Here is a 21,600-nt window from a genome sequence, read left to right on the forward strand (position 1 = left end):
ATGTCAGCACCCCAAACATTCCTTCTGGTCTATATTAAAGGTAACAGAATTTTTTTAACTTATCGTACAATTTAGGATAGGTTTGATTAGAATGCCATAGTCCTTGATCAGTCATGAAGTATGTGTTTTTTCTTCCCCCTCAAGGTGTCTGAAGTGTGCAAATCTGATACTCTCTAATTCATTTAACATCGCTAAAATGTCACTGTGTTTTTGGTTTTGTTTTGTTTTTTCAGAGAAACAGGTGCAGTCAGTTCTAGCTATTCTTCTGTTCTAGCTGCTTTTGGGGGGAAATGTAAGATGAACTTGATAAGAAATAAATCTATCTTACCCTGCTTCTGCATGGTTTTCTATTCCCCCAAAACTAGGGATGAAAAAATAAAATGTCTCCAGTGATTTTTCCTTTTTTTTTTTTTTTTCCTTTGGTCTTTTTAATCCTGAAGTTTTGGGTAGCCAAGCTATTGGAAGGGATTTCTAATTGATATTTTCTTCTGGGGATTTATTGATGGTCAATTTAAGATTTTTGTGGGAAGAATTATGTTTCTAAGTCTATAAACCATGGGCTTTTGAAAGGAGATATAAAGGGGAAAGACGGGGTTTTTTTACGTGTTTTTGAAAAATTTTCCTAAACAAACACTTATAGCTTAGATTCAGCAAAGTATCCATTTACATGCTTAGCTGTCCTCATTTGAGCAAACTCCATTCTGTTCAGCAGTGATCTTGGGTGTGTTTTTGCACAATGTGCTGCCATTGTATAAGTAGTTAATTGGCTTCGGTATGTTGTGGAAAAGCTTAGTGCCATCCATGTTATAGAGGGATGAAGGTTAAGCAGCTCTGATTCTGGTTTTTCTACAGTATTTCCTTTCCTGTCTTTTATTAAAAACAGCAAGTTTAAATAGTAAAGTGGAATTTTCAAGTGCTGTTGACCAGAAATTAAGATGTTACGATTAAATTAATGAAACATCTAAATACATCTGCATGGAGGTTGTATGCACATTTATTTTACTTGTATTTACAGAATGCTTGAATTCCAGTACTGATCATGTACTAAGCATTACATTATGACTCAAGGGCGGGGGAAGCATGTATTCTTGCCAGCAGACCCCATCACTCAGCTTTTTCTTCCACAAATACATTTTTACTGGGATAACTTACGTACTGATAAGCAAAGTGTTATTTTTAATAATTATTTTTTACATCAAATATGTAAGAAAAATTCATAAGGTAATTGGCATGAAGTGTTTGTGACCCTTATGAAAACTAATTTCCAGTTGTGTGAATACATAAATATTCTGGTTATGAAGGTTAGCTCATTGCATAAGGAAATACAAACAATGCCAGCTCATTTAGTGGACTGTTCATGCAATGTATATCATAGAGTCTCATGATTACTGTGAGAAAATTCAGACTTTTTCTGTGTATAATTTATACCCTTAGTATATATGATAATATGGTATGGCATAAACACTTTTGACATGTTTGGATTGGCTGCATTAATCATAGCAAGTAGAGCTGATAGTTATGAAGACTATTCAAATAAATGCCAATAAAATGTTTAAAAGCATCATGTTCTCTTTGTTTCAATTTGCAAAAATGTTTTAGAAGTATTTAAACTATTTAATGTTTTTCTATCTGTGAAGCTGAGATTTGAGGCCTTTTCTGAATGGAAATAAAAATCATGATACTAGATATTAGTTGGTGTATTTTGATGTATTTGAGAAGATTTTACTGCCTGTCTATATTATCCTTAAGCATGTCTTGCATTAATTAAATTAGGTCTTGTGCTTTTTTTCTTGAAAGACGTTGTCTTGTGTCATCTAGATTTTTCTTCAGTACATTTGTCAGAATATGTTGGCCAGCACATTCTACAATGACTTCTATCTAGTCTAGACCAAAGATGAGGGAGAAAATAACTTTTATGAATTTCTATAAATAGACTGTGAAAGATTTTTCTGTACTTTAAAATGAGATGTTTAATTTTAAGATTACAACACTCAGAGAGGAACAGCATATGCATTTGCATTCCCCCAAACTAGTATCGTACCTGGTTTGTTTTTTATCATTGGCTAAAACTGACTACATTTTCTTTGCTTTTTAGTTTAATATATGTCGGTGAAACCCTTTCCATTTTAGAATAAAGGAAGGAAATATGTTTAGAAAATTGTTTTTGTTTTGAACATATTGCATGATTTGAAGCTGTTTAACAGCTTAGTAGTAGGATTCAGAAAGCAAGTAGGTTATTTAGTTGCTGGAATAAGGCCATATTTCTCATCCTACAGTTTATTGTGTAAGAACTGCAGTGTGTGTATTTATTTGTCTGTATATTCTCTATCTTTCCCTTATCTGTAGTAGGCAAACATTTACTTATGTGTGTGTTGAATCTTTAACAGAGCTGGGAAAATGTGAAGCTTAGAGATGCATAACTAAAAAGATTGCCTCTTCTGTTTGTCTAAGGAAAATGTCTTGTAGCTTTTTCAGACTAGATAAAAGGGAGAAATTTTTTATGAAGAGGGTGGTAAAACATTGGAAGAGGTTGCCCAGAGAGGTGGTAGATGCCCCATCTGTGGAAGCATTCAAGGTCAGGTTGGACGAGGCTCTAAGCAACCTAATCTAGTTAAGATGTCCCTGCTTATTGCAAGGGGGTTGGACTAGATGACCTTTAAAGGTCCCTTCCAACCCAAACTATTCTATGATTCTTCATCCAATTTTCATATTTATTTTAATAACTTCTGTTGTTTATGTGCATAATAAAACTGGACAGGTGCTAGACTGTTCTGTTTGAATCTTAATCCATTAGAGCTCATGCTTTTAACTTCCTTCAAGTCTAAACACATTCCAGACATTGCCTTTGGTCTCTAATAAATATATTCAGAGTATAGCTTCTCTCTACACAACTCTGTCAGATTTAGGGACATTACTCACTTTTGCCCACCGAAACAGGATTTTCTTTCATGCTCCCCAGCAGTCTCTCACTCATTTTTTTCAGCATTAGTCACTTGTGCCTATGTCACCTTCCTTTTTTTGTTTAGTCATCTATGCCATGTTCAACTTAGCCCTCCTTTGTCAGCTCTCGCCTCCTGTTTATCTGACTTTTACTCTCACTCTCACCCTCCCTAATTACTTTCTTCTTCACATATTGCTGACTCTATTTTTATTCCTTTTCTTCCTTGCTTTTGGTTGTTGCGTAAGGAGTTGGTCTTCTTTCAGGACCATTGTGTCTTCAGTCTCTGAAAGGAAGGTGGCTCCAGCTTTGTTTTGCTCCTGGAAACTAAACTCTTGCATACAAGGTTTAAAGCCAGGCTCCTGGTGACCTCCAGCAGCTTGATCCTATTGCATGTAATGGGAACTGTAGCTCCTTAAAGAGACAGAATACTTCTGCTGGTGAAGTCAGGAACTAGAAGAAATCAGAAATCAAATATTTTTTTAGTGGACATCAAGACTTGTTAATATGCTCTTTCCTGGGAAACTGCTGAGACTGTCCTAGAACTCTCACTGAAATTGTCATCTCCAGACTTTGACCCTAGCCACTTAGTCCACCAAACAGTAATTGAGGCAAGCCTCTTGCATTCAACATGTTACACTTATTGGTGAACACCAGGTATTGCAATATGTAGAACTGCTGAATAGTAGACTGTTGTAGGCAGAATTCCTACAGCTGAATGCTGGTGGATGCTGGCATTCAAAATGGGAAAACCAGGTATGATACATTGCCTGTAGACTCCTGTCTGGCATTGTGTGGATTTTCCTCTGATATGCCTCGCTATTCTTCTGCAGACAGCTGTTCTTACAGACTGAAGGTTGTGAAGATGCTTTATAGAAATTCTATACATGGCTTAATAGTAAAGTCAGTGGCAACCTTACTATAAATCACTGATTTAGGCATGTAATTGTTCCTGATTTTTTTTTCCGCTGTTCCTGTTACAGAAAAAAATGTGATAGCTGATTTTGACTAGTTAACATCATTATAGGATGGCTTCACAAATGGTATTTTTGTAATGTAAAAACTGTATGTAACTGTTGAAGTATTCTTGTTGACTAATCTTAAAGTTTTGAAATTATGAAAACATGTAAATTGGTTCTTTTCAAGAAGATAATTTTATGCCTTTTACTGAGGATGTGAAGGGAGCTTTTAAAGCTCCATTATGTTGTGTAATTTTTATGGTTGTGCTCCAAATCTGTCTGAGAACCAGTATTTTTGCTACCCTACTTTCTCTTCCTGCAAAAGATACTGTTAAGGTATTTTAAGGATAATTATTGTAAGTGGATATTTGTCCTGAAGTTATCACTGCAAAAGTAAAGATAAAAGTTTCTGTTAGAGTAAGCATCTATGCTACATCAGGTGGCAGCAGTATATAAAGCAATGCTGTTGATAGACCAAATAAACAGGAAGTATCAGTGGCAGTCTATGGAAAAAACATAGTAGTGAGCTCATAAATGCGAGTAGGCAGGCAGAACAGACAACTTCCACCAGCCTGGGGCAGCTGCATAAGGATGCCTGGTCTGTCAGGCCTAAGGGATTTTTCCAGTGGTCTGGAGTGCTGCAAACATTGAGTTTGCCCTGAACAGTTCAAACAAGCCAAGAAGCGGAAAAAAAGAGACAGGAACCTTAATGTGTATTCTTACCTGGATTTTGCTGAGTAAGAAGTACTGTTTTAAAAAAAATAATAATATATGTGCTGAGAAAGAGTTGACCAACCTAAAGAAAGTATTGACAAATCATAGTTCTTGTCTGTAGCCATAGGCAGCAGTACCAGAAATGGAAAGAGGATAAGTTAAGCTATAGCAGTGTCTGTTCCAAAAATGCTCCTTGTCAGAGGAGAGGCAAGGTGGAGGGTGGGGTGGAGCAAGCAGGGCAGAGGATTTAAAAGCCTACTGTGGTTTCCAAGGGAATACCTAGTAGGGGATAGGACATGTTTCTTCTCCCACGTGGCCAATCTGAATGGAACAAGTTAGAAAATATTCTCCATTGGTACCAATTTTCTATCTTTCTCCCTTTTTTGCAGTCATTTGCTTTGTTTGTCTTGAGACTAAACAGACTGCAGGTCCTCAGACAGCATGTTACCATTGCATATAGTCCTGAAACTATCTATCTTTCAAATATGGTATCTAGTCGTTCTCAAACCAAATTCACTGTTTTACTACCTGTGCAAGACCATTTCTTTAATGTGCTTTTCTGTTTTTCAGGGTAATATCAAAAGAGCACATGATGTGTTCAGAACTTTGGCATAGATGGTGAAATTCCTGAGGCTGAGCAGTTAAAACGAGAAATTCACTGTTGATTAATACCTAGGGAAATCCTCATCATTGGTACCAAAGAGTTAAAGTCTAATCTTTTGAATCCAAAAAACTGATTTATTGCTGTTGAGATTGGGCCTTAGGATATAAATGCAGTACTGTGATGTGGCGTGGAAGTCTGTACTTAGCATGTTTCAGGAGTAAGTCCAAACCACAGACCTGAAAAAGACAATGCTACTACAGTCTAATCTGGCTGAAGTTGTTTTCCGCATAACACAGAATAAGTGATATGTTTGGCGCAACAGAACGAGTGTCAGTAATATGGCTGGACTCCATTCTAAGTGAAAATGGGAGCCATATCTTGTGTGGTTTACCCTTCACTAGTTATTGAACGCAGATTACTTTAAATAAAACAGTATCTTCTTTCTTCATGACATTTCCTTTTCTTCTCTAGTTTCTTCCTTCTCCTAAAAAAAATGAGAACCTCCAAGGAAAACTTAATTCTGAACTTAAATAGTGTCTCAAAATGAAAAGAAAAACCAACCCAAAAACCAACTTAAGCAACAGCATGACAAATTATTCTTTTTTTAACTCTTGCAAGAGGATACAATATGTATACCACTTAGTATCATTGCCGAGCGTTAAGCTCTTAGAAACTTGCTAAATATCAGCCCACCGATGCCCATTAATGTGGAAGAAAATTGAAATAATTTTGGACAACCAGGATAGATCTGCAGTTTGGATATATAATGGAACAAATAATTTGACACTCAGATAATACCTTTGTATTATTATTAGAAAGTAGAAAATCATAAGGCAGAAAAAAAGCATTAAAACATTTTCCTAGCAGAACCTGATTTGAGTTGATTTTTTCCAGTGTGTCTAAAATGACTTTGAATTGTGATTTTTTGTTCCTGCCATCGGTTTCTCTGAAAGTTACGTACCTGCATGCATGCAAGTTAAATAACAGACCGCATTATGCAGAATCAAAGAATCATGTTTATAGCTCACTCTAGGTGTCTCCCTACTTTTTGTTTTATTTTTGTTCCATGCAAGCTAATGTGATCTTGCTTTTCTGTGTTTCTGTTATATTTAAATCCATACAAAACGTTGAGTCTTTTGTTTTCAAGGAAGATTCTTCAGTAAGCATAAAACTTTGTACTCCTTTCACGTAGCTTTTTCTGTGGAACGTATTAGGCTTCCCTTGCAAGCGAATGTTTCTCTAGTGCTTGTTTTCTTTGACCTTTTTGTCTGTGAAGTGTATAATGTAGGGGACACTGGGCCGCCATTTCAATTTTATCTGCAGAGCTACATTCACAGCTAGCTGGAAGGACAATCATCACATGCTTGTCTTCTACTTCTGACGAGAGGTCAGATACCAGTATACCTGTGTCTGCATGAAATGACCTCCTTTAATTTAATTTTCTTAATACAGAAAATATTTGTGTGTTTCTGAGTTGCAGGTTTACGGAGAAAGACAGGAGGTTTTCCAAGAAAAAAACATAGAAAACATCCGACCTAAGAGAAAGCTCAGGAAATTCTTGCTGTGTATTCAGAAGGCGTTAAGACTGCAGCAGGAAGAAGAAGCAGATAGGGACTGAGCTTTGGACATGAACATTGTTCTAACAAGTGCTTGACCATTTCCCTTAAAAATGTACTTGGGGAGAGGAAGAGAGAGTTGTTTTGGTTAGTATTCTTTCTGTGTGTGAGGAAGCGTTCATGGAAGCAAAAGGAGAGAAAAAGAAAGATGCAGCATTTTACGGAGCAACATATTTATATCAGTTAGTAAAAGCAGCAGATGTAGACCTTTCTTATCTTTCTTTTCGCTCCCTGACCTTCAAAAATAAAATAAAATAAAATTCACTGCAGTTGAGAACTGGCCTGGGCATGACTACAGGTTTCAAATGAGACGGTTATGGAGAATGGAAAGGGAAGTTAGATGTTGTCCTAACTAATGATACTTACAAGAACCAAGACCAGAGGCAGCCTCATTTTACCTGAATGTTACCTATGTAGGCTTTGCTAGAGAAAACAAGATGAACAAACAGGCTGTGAAGTCTGAGGATATTTTCTTTTGGGAAGTCATCCTTTTTCCCCATCAGGACTTCTAGTCATATTGTCAGCTGAGTATGCTGAGTCTGAGTATTGACTGAACAAAGGAAAAGGTCACTCGTGAACGTGGAGTAATGTTACTCTATTGCTGAGAAGCAGCTGTGTTGGTTTTTTTTCAACAAAGAATGCTTTCTTTTAAGGGTATGTAGAAAAGCTAGCTGAAGAAAGATACTGAAGTATCTTGGTATTTCTAATGAGGATAGTAACAGTATCTTTGAGCAGATAACAGATTATAGTCTTTGCAATGTTTTGGCAGAGTTGAACTATTGAAAGTAGCAGATGCATTTATTTTGTAAAAAAATCACTCATAGTTTTGTTTTCAGTATGCTTCCAATATCTTCAGTGAAAAGAGACAATGTACAGTCCTTTTAATGGAAATTATTCTTCCCTTTCTTAGGCTGGCTTTTACAGTGCTATCTACAGAAATATGATTAATTGTCTTACTTTAGAGGAAATTAAGAAGAGTTGTACACAGTGGGGTGTTTTCTTCTTTTTAAAGAGACAGATCACTTTAGTAATGGGAGCACTGATTTATATTCCCTTACACCTATTGCTAGCATACCAGCTAGTACAATACTGAAACTGATTAAATCTGTGGAAACACTTACATGTTTCTCAACTTGGTCCTTGCCTTGAGTTAAAAACTGTAGCAGGATGCGAGGTACACCTTAGGGTTTTTTCAGTTCGAAATCTGTGGTCTATAAAGTCTGGTTTAGAGCATATCTTTTCCACCACCCAGATGAAACGGTCATTACAGAGGTATCTGCAGCCCCATGACAAACTCAAGGGAACCAAATGAGATTTGAGACTGGAAGATACAATAAAATTATTGAGAGAGGATTCATTGGCAATAAGCACCTCAGTTGGGCATCTAACCGATGTGTATAAGCTAGGAACCTAGTTTTCTTCATAAAGTCAATGGAGAGTAAGAGGCTTTCTCAGGGCCCCTCTAAGGTTGTTGCTTGTTCAAAATGGTCTTTTTCGGGAACTTTCCTGTCTTCACTACCTGTGTAAAAAGACTCAGGGGGACTAACTTCCAAGCTTTCCTGCCTGATTTTTTATTTCTTGAAGTCCTAGGTACTACAGAAATGGCACAAAAGCCAGCACAATTTCCAAACTGACCTAGCAAAAATAATTTCCCAGAAGCTGTTCTTTGCAAGGTAGATATCAGAAGGAGTAAGAGTTACTGCTTAAAACCAGTGCCATGGAGGGGAAATATATTTAGAGTGATAAGCAGGATGGAATATGAGGATTTCTTTGGGTGGGTGTTATCAAGAGCTACCCATTTGCTACAGAACACTATTTCAGTGGGGTAAGAAAAAAGCTGTGAAAAATATAGTTAAAGTGAAATGACATTAGCCTTCTTGTATACACTAGTGGAATATTTTGTAAGTCTTGTGAGAAGAAAATTTATTCCAGTCTTTCCTTCTAACTTTTGAATTGATTAAACCAGCTACTGAGTAACTCTTATTTTGTATTTAATGTACCTTCAGATGTGATAAATTCCAGATATGATAAATTCCAGAAAGAGTCAGTCACTTGCAAATTGAGATTAAATGAGATACTTAAGAACTTTAAATTGCGTTTAGGTAAGTGCAATGTAATTGCTGCTATATTGAGTCTAACATTCATTTCTAAATCAGTCTAGTATAGTCTAAACAATTAACTGTTTAACTAAGAGGATTTTAACATCTTTGCATACATTTTGCTTTATAAAGCATGGACATAGAAAAAGGAGACTTGTAACAACTTTTCATAGCTGCAGATGGGGGAAAAAGGAAGTGTTCCGTGTGTACAAGTATTTAATTTTAAAACTCTCAGAATTAATATTTTATTTCAAATGCATTCAATTATCCAAGACCATGAAATTATATATGTGAAAGAATCTCATTCAAACACATTGAAGTATATAAAAATGCAAAAAAACCTGGATAGTGTCATCTTGTTTTAGCAGTCAAATTTAACAAGAGGTACTCTGTATTTACAATGATGTAATGTTACAAATTGAGTGCCAAGGCTACCAGACAAGACTAGACAAAGTGAATTTTAAAAATACCGTTCTAATTAAACTAGTCCCTTGATGCGGATCACTGATCGTGTTTTGGCCTTGCTCTTGACTTTTTAACACTGAGACATATTTCTAATGGCTGTGGCTAAGAGCTTTAAGCCCGGCTCTGCTCATGATCAGCTAACACCTGTTGCGGTGAAAAGCTATTTTAGTTGTACAGTCCCAGGATTAGTTTTATAGACCAAAATAAACCCTTGTCATACAGTTGAGTGAATAGCTTTAGACTTCAGGAAAAAATATGCTGAATGTGTGGTCTAAACCTACTGAAATATATATAGAATATTAAAGCAGTACTGGAAAATGGCACTGTGCACATGCTGATGTCTCAGCCAGTGCAGAAAAGTAAATCTTCTTCTCTGTCACTTTACTTTCAGGATTTCTGCCTGTCTCTCTGGTTTGCCTGACTGACAGTCAGACACAATTCATTTAAAAAGAACATAGCATTTAATGCATGATAATTTGAAGAGACCATAAAGAAAATGACAAGTGATCATATGATTTGCTCTGTAACGTGCTATCTTGATGTAACAACTCATTAAAATCAATGAAAGACCTAATCAAGGAAAATAGATAACTTCTGGTGTTGCATGTTATACAGGCTCAAGCACTGCATAATTCTTTGTTTTCTTGTTACAGTGCAAAGGTCTTGGCTTGATACTCTAAAGGTGCCATGTAGAATTTATATTAGATACTGTTAGGCAAGAAAATATTTAAGACCTAACCAAGTAATAACACATTTTCCCCGTGCAGCACTGAAAAAGAACTGACACAGGACTTGGAATAATGCCTAAAATATAATTAATTTTAAGTGTATAATACAAGTTGTGGTGTTTGCAAAGAAAATGTAAATTATCATTGTCTTGATAATTTTGCCATAAGACTGTTTGATCAATTAGTAGTCTGCAACTCCAAAGACTTTGCATATTGTTAGGTTTTTACAAATAAATTTTAGTTGTCAAAGCTATATGGAAGATGGTGTGGTCAGTTGCTAGCTAAAATTACTGTCTGTTTAATAGAAAAAAAAACAGAAATTTTGTGAATAATTGCTTTTGTGTTGACGTATATACACTTTGAATTTGCAGGATAGGTTGGTAATATTTTGATTTTCCAGTCCAAATCACCCTTAGAGTGACTTGAAGTGTAGGATAGATTTCACTGTTCAGTCAATGTGTGAAATTAAACAGATGTGTCAAGCCATATACAGCACAGGTTTTGATAATTGTTAAAACATATCAACAGGACCTTTGGTGTTTGTCTGATGTCTGAGCAATTCTTTTGACCTTGAGGAGAGATGTATGTGGAGTAGAATACACACTAATGCGAGTGTTCCTTCTGTTCAGATCTTTAAATAAAAAAAAAGAAAGAAAGAAACAAAGAGCAATCTACTAAGTGTATTGGCTAGTCTATGCTAGGAGCTAGATTTACTGGATAAATTACAGACTATCTTTTCTTCTCTGCCTTTCTACCTGCTAACCACTAAATATATCCACTGTCATAAGATTTATGGAAGCCTTGCATTCTCAAGGTATGAAAATACTATTTTCCTTGTTTGTGTCCCTTATCTTGTTCATGTTGCTCTCTAATGACTTAATTATGCCAAATAGGATTAGAATTTGTCAAGTTGTAACAAGAATCATCTGAAGTGAAATCCTGATGTAATTTTTTTGTTGTTGGGCCTTAGAAAATACGAAGGTGTTCATAGCTAATAAAATGTGACTGGAGAATATACAGCATTAGATCTTCTAATTGCTTGTGCCTAAAGCAATCCTAATGTTTCTAGAGATTAACAGTTTATTTATCTGAAGGTTTGCTGTCTTGAACAGATGCCCAAAATTTGTTTTTTCAGATTGACACATGCAATCAAATATCACATATTTCATGTTGATAATACTTAAGAAGGTGAGGTATTTATAGGTCCTCAAATTACCACCCTGATTAGTGGTGTAAATTCCAAAATTATTGTTTAGGAATGTTGTCTGCAGTGCCAATGATTATAGATGACAGAAGCTGCGATGAGAAGATGGTTAGAAATAGTTTGCTTCAGCATCCTGTTTGTTTGTTCCCAAGTTAACCACTGTTGTTTGTTCAGAACTATCATGTAGTCATGATGGTTCATATAAATCGAGGATTGTACTGCAGAATCCATTAGTACAACTTCTCATGTACAAGCCGTGAAGTCAGTAGGCTTGAATTTAGCATATTGTGTTTTGTTGCCACCTTTTCCAATTCACTGTTCAAGAGGAATATTTGTTTTTAATGTCAGGTTATGTTTAAATTTTGAACCTAAAGTCAAGTCATCATGCATTAATGTGATACTCTCAGAGAAATAAAAAGTATTCTATATCATATGTATAAGTATATGGGAATAGGAGTTGTTTCCATCTGAACTTCAGATTATTCTGAAGAACATCAATAAACTGATGGTTTATGAAGAGACCACAGGAGCTCCCCTGTTAGTATGAAAAAAAAAATTAACCTCTCCAAAATGGTAGTGATTTTTCTTTGTCTGGGTTGAATTAGATGGGGATTTACAGATACACATTTTGGTGTAAGGGTTCAATTTTAATGCAATTATATAATAATACATATAGAAATTTACATAGAGTAATTATATATCATTATATATAACAGTATGAATGATATGTAATGAGAGTGGTTTTGTGTATAATATCATGATGGGAAATAAAAAGAGGAAGAATCTTGAGGTAGCATTGAACTGGGGACAATGGTGGATCAAAGACAAAAAACTCTTATTCCAATCATTATTCAATGTTCTGTAATTCTAAGTGCTTTTTTGATTTATTGGCAATTTCATCTCCAAGAATACAGAGCATGTGTACTGTGATAATTATGAAATACAAACTTCTAATTTAAATATAGATAAAAGGAGATAGCAGTTCCTTTAGGTGGTTGCTAAGCAAGTTTTTTGCATTAAAATATTTATATTCACCAGAACAGCATTCTGTGCTTAAAAACAATCCTTTGACATATATGTTTAAATCAGCTTAAGCATCAAATACTTCTTGTCTAAATATGTAGCTTACCTTCTGCCTGTTTAGAAAACAGTAATGCATTTTAGTTGTGTATTTATTACATTTTGAGGTTTTGTGTATGTGCATAGTTATTGTGGTTTCCTCTTAATTTCTGGTCACTGAAGGGTTAGTAAACTGTTGAGTGTTGTGATAAGAATAAAAATGCTACCAGGAGGAATTCAGGGTCTGTGAAACCTCAGCATTATGTGTTTGCTGGTGATTATATATAATCAGATCTTCTTTTGATTCTTACTTATTTTTAAATCTTTGGGATGGGCAGGTACAGCAGAACTGGTATGTATGCTGGATTTGAACACAGAAGCTACTTACTCTGTTTCAGCAAACAAGAAATTTTTACTTGTTCATACATCAAGAAAAAAACCCAAAAAGTGGTCATATCAACTGGCTTGTTTTGTTGCCAAGTCATGGTTCTACTGCTTAATTGTAACTAGAAATCTAGTATTTTTTCTTAGCCTCTTGATATTTATGCTTTTCAGTACAACATAAAAAAATGCAGTGGCATTGGAAGCCACTTAGTCACAAATGTATATTGTTTTACCTTATAGAGTTCTAACAGAATTACTGTTTAAAGTTACAAATCCTGTTTCAACCAGAAGCTGCCAGTACTACTGGAAATAATCTGCATTCAAGCTCAATTAATAGAAGAGTTGATATTCTAAAGAAATTTCTCAAAACTTGTATTATTTTTGTTTCTCTCTGGATCTTGGCTTGCCTTAATCTTTCTTAGGCAATTGGAAATAGTTTTGTAAAGTTCATCTAACTACTTCCCAGGGGAAAGTTTCCTGCACATACTTTTTTCAGAATTGCAAGGATTATCTTTTATAAAATACTATTCTGTTGAAAATATGTAGGTTAAATTTAAAGAAACTTTTCTACAATAATGTGGCATCTTTCAGATTTTTCCACAAATCAATTATTTTTAATTCTATTTCATTTTACCTTTTTCTGTTACCAGTTCAGTGCTAGGAGAAACTTCCAAAAAAATTTTTCAAATTTAACAAGTGTCATTTGAACATGACTTTTTTAAATAAAAACTTGCTTTAGTTACACAGAAATTTAAGCGTCAGATTATTTGGATGAGACTGTGGAAAACAAAATCAAATTCTCCCTAATCTCATACTAATTTTCTTCCCTTGTTTCTTAGGATTGAATTCCGTAGAACTTTTTATATCAAAGAATCCTTTGCTCTATGCTTAAAAACAAATTAAGCACTTGTAGGATAGCTTTCAGTGATAGAGTCCTTCACCGGAGATTAAAAGATATGTCTGCAAAGCAACTGCAAGAAGCAAGAATTTTGCCCGTTCATGCCTCAGTCGTATGCTTCCAACTAGGTTTTTTTAATTTACTCACCTGACTACTGTGCACAATGTAGGATGTTGAAAAGAAGCCACAGTATTTTCTCATCTTAGAGAGTAGCATAGAATGAGTTATAAGGTTGTCATTTTGCCTTTGGTTATATTGAAGAAATAAGGTTTTCATGTTAATTATCTGAATGAATTCATGAAAATCATTATATAATGATATATTTGGTTATATGAAGCAAGACTAGCATAAATAGGCATGAATTAATCCACATAAGTAATCTGGAAATCTTAATTATGTGTGGCTTTTTGGAAAAGCAGTATGTTAAATGAAATTGTTACTGAAAAGAAACTAGTAAGGGATTATTTTTATTTTTTTTTTCTAAATCCCTCCCAATGTTTTCTGTTTGTTTGTTTGTAACTTGAAGTATGTTAGCAAATACCTGAGTGAATCTAAACTAAAGGTCATTTCTTTGGAGGGGATGACAGAGGAATAGAGCAATCCTCAGGGTGCCTCATGTCTGTGCCTTCAAGTGAGTCATTTCACTGCATCCTGGCAATTTGGCCAATAAGCAGAATATTTTTGGTTCAGCAATGGACTGATGTGCAAACTCTTGGGAATTCCACAGCTGGTTGCAATTAAAAGAGCTCAGAGTTTGAAATTCCACTTTCAAATGATAGCTCCATCATAGCAATCACAGTAGTTAGCTAGGCTACTGGTAGTTTATCAGTGAGCAAGGTACAAGAATAAAAGAATGGGCTTAGCTGAAGCATAGATTTATAATAAGGAAAAATCAGAAAATATTCAAATAATTTAGAACTGCAGTTAACAAGGATCATCTTTACCTGTTCCAGCTTGTCTAGCATGTCTAATAAGCCCATGTAAGCTCTTCCTGACTTTCATGTCAAAAAGAAACTCCTACGTTTCTGAATAGCAGATGGAGTAATGCAGAAGAGTTGCTCTGAACAACCTATACCTTTTATAAGTCATGGCTGACTGATACAATCTTATTCATCTGCGCTTCAGAAGACTTTGGGTTGGGTTGGGTTGTCAGTTGCACATCTTATAAATATTGTGTAATGCTCCTCTGTGTGTCCCAACTTTCCCAACCCTGGGAAAGTTAACTTTTCTGTTTTATCTTGAATATATTACATTCTTGATTTTTAAACTGCAGGTTGCTTTCTCTGTGTGTAGTTTCCTTAAAACCAAACATTGTAACTTCTTAAATAATATACAGATACATGTGTATGTATGTGTACATATGAAATATCAATGGCACAAGCTTCCATGAAGATTCTTGCTAGCTTGTTCTGAATTTTGTACAGACATTGCAAATTCTGCAACCGTTCTTTCTCTGTTTCTCTAACAGAAAGTTATTAGAGTGATTAGGGAGTGCATCACACCTAGGTTAAATTCTGAATAATGATGAGGCTGAATCATTCATTAATGGTACCTGAGAGTTAGCCTCAGTTTGGCAGAACTCATGTGGCTGGGTTTGATCTGGGTGTCATCAGTAATGTGCACCTATCTCACAGTTCAGGTATTACTTGCAATTTTGTTCTTACATAGTAATGGAGATACTAAAAAGGTTTTGTACAATAACGGACTGCTTTGTTATTAAGACTTTGAGGATCATGTTGTTTCATTCCAACATCATATAAGGATGACGTATTGAATGGAATATTCTGGTTTGTGTAATATTTTGGTAATCTCCTTTTTACACTTTGGTATGATGGGAGAAGATGATATACAGGGTTCTTGTTTGTAGGAAAAAATGTGGGGAAGAATTGGAGAAATGAGTTTTCCCATGTGAAAACATTCCATTCAGTGCATAAAATGTTGTATAACGTTATTTTCTTTCCTTTCTTCTCACCCCATTTAATTTTTCTGTTTTTCTTTTTCTTTATTGTATTATTCATTTCCTAAAGCAAGAACAAAGATGACTTGTGAAGATTCTCAATAGTGTTTTTGTTTTAGAATTATTTTATTAATTTTCTTAGCTGCCTTTGGTACAGTACAATAAGCTTTCAGATACGTTGACAAAACTTGCATAATCTTGATTTAGTTTTTCTTTTTTCCGGATGTTTTATTGTAACCTATAGTCTCATTAATAGAGTCTAGATTTATTTTCAGGTGAAAATATAAAGCTTTGGGACTTACAAGAAATATTCATTAACTGGAATATGTGGAGATTTGGGGTAGAAGATTAAAGCTTGCTTAATAGTTATGGATACATGTTCTGAAATTATTCTTTACAGCCATTGAGTATATAAATATTTGCACCCTTTATACATGCATTATTCTGTATCTGTGGTGCTTCACACATTACAATTAGGCAATGAAAAGGTTAGCATTTGAGTTCTGGCACAGGACTGAGCTCAGTACAAGTGTAAAATTACAAGTCTTTCTTAACTGAAAAATAGGCCTGCTTCTCATTGTCCTATGCAGTTGCAGTGCTCTTTTGTATCAATAAAACTGTTAAAGAATTTAAATTTTTCTTCTGTAATTGTAGAGCAGGTATACCTTGCATTTTGTTTTATGAATACCTTTAAAAAGCAGGATTGATTTTCAAGATAAGACTCTCATTGCTCCTGCAGAGGAGTGAAAGGTAATTATTGCTGCCTCTCTTTGGCCCTGTATCTCTTTGCGTCTCCTCCCTCCCCATATGACTTCATACACACCTCATACAGCATGATTACTTAAATCACTGCCTAGACAGTGGTGTAGGAGGTATACATAGAGGCAGAGGAGATGCTTTCCTGAGTTGCTGGTTCTCTTGCAGAGCTGGATGGCGTGGACACAGAGGCCTTGTGCTATGCCCTGCTTGTGCCAGTTGTGAAGGTGAACCAGAGTGAGGGGGCAAGTACTGTGCTGCTGGACAAGGGCTGTAATTGGACCTGAAAATATCTTTAGGAGCGTTATTAGTCAAGCCCTTTAGTTTTCATTATTCTTTTGAGAGATGTTGTGTTAATTTGAAAAATAAATACTGTTATCTACCATGATGTAGCACAGAAAAAAATTCCCTTTAAGTAAAAAATAAAATAGTGTAACAGAATATCCATAGTGGAGAAAATGAGGGACAGGGTAACCTTTCTCACAAAAGAAGTTTTTAAGCTAAAACAAACATTGTTCAAGTGTTTGCCTTAACAATCCCATAAGTTTTTTGGTTTTTTTAGCAGCAACCTGGAATGGCCACCAAAGAATAAATTCAGAAACCGGTGTCCTCTGTTAGGAATGCCTTGCTTGTGTCCTGTAGTGGAGGGTTTGTCTTAAGACCAAACAAAAATAGGTAGTAGACTGCACTTCCCATGATGAGACAGGAGAGAGATGAGCTCTTGGAACTAGGATTTGGACCAGTTAACAGATTTACTGATGGTAATTAATTTGTAAAAGGGAACTTGAAAGTATATGGAACATAGAACATTGCAATTGCGTTCCCCTAATACTTCCAGGTCCTCGGCATGTAGAGGAGGGTATAGAAGCCTTTGGGTACTTCTTAATGTAATACTGAGTAGAAGTCATGAAAGAATCAGTGCAGAGATTGTTGGTCACAAGAGGGAGGATCAGCTGTTGTTGAAGTGTTTGGTGGTTGTACATGCGTTCATATTGCTTTCAGTTATGCTTTCATTTGCTGTCGCCTCTGTTTCCATTGTAGTTTTGCTTGGAGAGAATTTGTTTTAGCTTGTTTCTTTCTGCTTCCTTTCCTGTGAAAACACTAAGGAAAAGAAAAACAGATAGATTGGAATATGACAGAAATTTGTCAAGCGTTTCACACAAACCACCAGGAAGGTATACTTTTTAATGCTTTGGGACATCTTTGAGAGGAAATAATAAAACCACTGAGGCTTTTTCTCCAGTCTACAAATATCTATAGACAAATTTATTTTCTCAGAGAAGCTGTATCATATTTGTAGTGTCAATAAAATTAGCAAGGAAGTTTTCCTGCTGCCTCCCTTTTCAAAGTGAATATCTAACAGAAAAATAGTATACTGTGTCTGAAACCATACTGGAAAGAATCCAGGTGGTCTATGTTATTATGGGTTATCAAAGTTGTATTGGTTACGTATCTCCTATTGGGCTTTCCTAAAAATTAGTGGTTGGAAACTGGCACCAAGTTCCTGGCTTCAGGGCAGAGCGTTCCAAGTGATAACCTACTATGTCTTTAGGAATGCTTTTTACCTAGATCATTCTGTATTCCCTATGCATGTACTACGTGTCAAAAATTATTCCTGTTATTCTCAAGTCATGCCACATTCTAAATTAATTAATATTCTTCATTTTCTTAGCAATTTCAGCCTATTTAATGTGCAGGTGCTGTTAATGCAGGCAGCGAAGTACCTTGCACATGAGGAGAGGCCAAGACAGAACTGATTTTGTTCAGCCTTAAGAAGTAGGATCCCTGCTGCTGTCTACAACTATCCAGTATGCAGGTGTGGAGAAGGCTGAGCCGGACTACTCAGTATCAAATTCCTTATTTTCCTTTCATTCTGAGAATCTATTTTATTTGGTACAGTTTGGTGTATGCACCATATGGGTACATGTACACACAGTGCTGCAGTAGCTGAGAATGAGAAAGTAGTTTTGTTGGCTGCCTTTTATATTGAAAATAGATTAAGGTAGTTGGTACAGCCTTCAATTCATCTAATAAGTGCTACAGCTACATATTTGACTTCCAGAATAGGAAAGAGCATTCATGCTTGAGAACACTGTTAAAAACTTTACTGTCTTCAGTGTGTTTTAAAATGAAATAATGAAAAAATGTTATTTTTCTCGGCAGTGCTTGCTCTCTCAGCCAAAGTTCTGGGCCATTCAGACATCAGCCTTACTCCTTCGGACCAAGCTTGAGAAAGGATGTACTCGCAGAATGGAACGGGCAATGAAGCAGACTCAGGTAAGACTTCTGAGCTGCCTTGTTATAAATAGGGGTTCTTTATATATCAGATGGAAGCAGGCAGGAGTTAGGAGCTTCTGCAGTTTCTTTCTGTGAACTGTACAGTGAGATAATTTTCTAATTATGTCTCTAAATTAGATGCCAGTCTTGGGATAAACTCTTATACGTACAAGTAATAAATGGTCACTTTCTTTCAAAAACATGGCAAGTTTTGGAAGATTGAAATTAAAATCTGTTTTCTTACCTCTAGTTTCTGAGTTCTGATCTGAGGAGGTTTTTATGTAGAAGTTCACGAATGTGAAGCTGCTACTGCTGTCATATTTTTAAATAGTTTTTACTTAACTAAATCTGTAGAAAACACTGAAACTTGTAAATAGTTATTGGTATTGTGAGAACAAGAAAACACATTTGCAAATAAAGCAGCACTTTCAATTTACCGTTTTGATATAATACTTAGTGATTAGTATTTTTATGGCAAGTTTGAGGCAGTGATTAAATAATCTTGCTCCAAACAAAGAGAAGTCAGTTTTCAAATACAAAAAAGAAATTTTAAAATTCTGAAATGTGTCAACTAATAAGATTTATATCAAAAATAAATTTTTCGAAGGAAAGATCTGTAGGCTCTCTAAAGATATTTTTTTTCCCTTCATATTACAGAGTTTTGTTAGCCATTTGTCATCTTTATGCTCTTAAGTCTTGTCACACATGAACAGCAGCCATTTCTATATGTCCATCAGGCAACAGTCCTGCTGACTAAAACAGCCAGGAGTGTATAAAACTTAGAATTGTGGTGCTGTGTAATTAAATACTGAAAAGCTAATGTTTCATTTAGAATCATTATTGATGCATGGATCTTTGAAGTGCAGCTTGGATGTGCTGCTGCATTTTTCTTTTGCTGAGGAGGACATGGAGTTGCTATAGTGGAATTTCCTGGGGTCAGTAGGAGAGTGTCAAGGAAGTGAGGATTCCAAGTCTGGGAGATGTATCATCTGATGGCATCTGGGAGGGGATCTCAGGATGCTTGATGCCCTAAGCAATAAAACAGTTGGAGTGTGTCCAAAATTTTTGTCTAGCTTGATTAAACCTGAGTACTGGAAACTGTTATACTATACAGTTTGACAGTCTCATGACGGAAATCTTCATGAAGGGGCTATCATTGCAAGTACATTTGTCTGACTTCATCGTGTGCTGCAACTGCAGGAATGTAAATGATTTGATTAGCATGCACTGTGACATTTTGGGAGGTGACCTCACAGTAGACACAGAGACACAGAATCTGTGGTTTTAAATATTATCTTTAACCTTAGTATGTTTATGTTTTCTTTCATTAAGTTTTCTAGACATTTGAATATAATGACATATTTGTGTTGATTTGATGTGGTATGAAACTTAGTTTCCAAAAATAGTTAAAAGTTGTTTAAGAATTGATGTGTGCTAAATTAATCAAATAACTTGAATAACTTTCCATTTAAGGTTTTCATTCCTGAGTTCCATCAGATCAGAATTTTTTAATTTCATGGTTTCTAACAGTTCTAAGAAGGAATCAGAAAACATAGGGTCAATGATGTTATTTTCATACATAACACAAGTTTTTTTGATGTCTCATCTTCATGAAGATGCCAAAGAGCTAGCAAGTTCTGCAGCTATTTATCAGTAGAAAATGGATTTCAAAACCGTAGAATTTTCATACAGATTGTTTTTGTGGGGTTTTTTTGGTTCGTTGGTTTTACAATTTCATGTTTACTAGTTCAGATTCCTACAGAAAGATTAGATACTGAAGGTTAAGGGAGGAGGTGGGTCTAAATATGATTAGATTCCCCCACTGGTTGCAATATCAAATTTTTAAAATAATTATAAAAATTCAAGACAGCTTGAATAAGAAGTGGTAAACTAAATCCTCTGTTACTTACTTTAGGGTTGTCTGAACAGTGCATGAGCCATTGTAGGCTCTGACATTGATGCTGGGACTCTCCTGTCTTCTACTGTAGCTCTCCTTCCTTTCCCTATTTCCACCCTTACCTGCTTCTACACTGGGTCTGCAGCTGATAAGCATCTTTTTAGATTAATATCACTGGGCTGGCATATGCTGCTTTTCAGCCCTAAAGCAAGCCAGGCTAGACTGTTGGTTTGTCAAAGAAAGCGGTTTTGGGCTACATTTTTTCGTGGCCCTGGCTATGTTTGTTTAACTTATTTTAATTATGTGAAAATAATTGCAGCTATTTTTGAAATGAGGGTATATTGGTTGAATTTAGCTGCCACACTCCAAGTATTAAATATATCCCTACTTTACATCAAACAGTTTTTATGAAATGATTTTGTAAGTGTTTTTTTTCTAATTGGAAAGCTTAAAAAGGAATGCTCATTTTCAAAACCTTTTTCTGATTACTTTAAAAATCTGAACTACAGATAACATAGTCTTTGGAACAGGTTTTAAAATGATCATTCGGGGTACTCTGAAACATACTTCAGCTAGTAGCTAACTGGATGTGAGGAGGAAAGTGGGTTTTTTTTCTTAACTTTTTCTGGATGCTACTGGTTGTGTGTCCAGTTTTTGCCTAAATGAGGTTTGGATCCACAAAAATAAAGTTGAAGATTTCTAAAGCCAGTACTTTTTTCATCGATTTTTTCTAAGAAAAAGAAACAGTATGCGGGAGCGAAACCAGCTATTTTACATTCCACTAGAATATTTAATCATGACCAGTATAATATATATTGAAGTCTGGATCAAGGTACTGCCAACCAAAATGTGTCTCTGGATACAGTATGATTTTTTTAAGGTTGGGTGTTTGTTTTTTTTTCATATGGATGTAGGTGAGGAATGGTGAGAAGTGCTAGGGTGGAAAGAAAGGAAAGAGGGGGAGGGAGACAACAGGAAGAAAAAGCGATTGTTTTTGATAAATAGCTCTCCACATAACCAGAAACCTGCCATTTCTATATCAGTT

General features: G+C 35.4%; 1 protein-coding gene across 1 annotated transcript in view; it reads left to right on the forward strand.

Moving 5' to 3' along the window:
* TTC27 (tetratricopeptide repeat domain 27) overlaps positions 1–21,600 on the forward strand; it is a 141,621-nt gene that overhangs the window by 61,559 nt on the left and 58,462 nt on the right. The window contains exon 10 of the mRNA XM_075043125.1: positions 18,545–18,658. Within this exon, the coding sequence (XP_074899226.1) occupies positions 18,545–18,658 (114 nt within the window). The remainder of the gene's footprint in view (positions 1–18,544; positions 18,659–21,600) is intronic.

This window comes from Buteo buteo, chromosome 12 (assembly GCF_964188355.1).
Source record: "Buteo buteo chromosome 12, bButBut1.hap1.1, whole genome shotgun sequence".
NCBI classification, from domain to species: domain Eukaryota; kingdom Metazoa; phylum Chordata; class Aves; order Accipitriformes; family Accipitridae; genus Buteo; species Buteo buteo.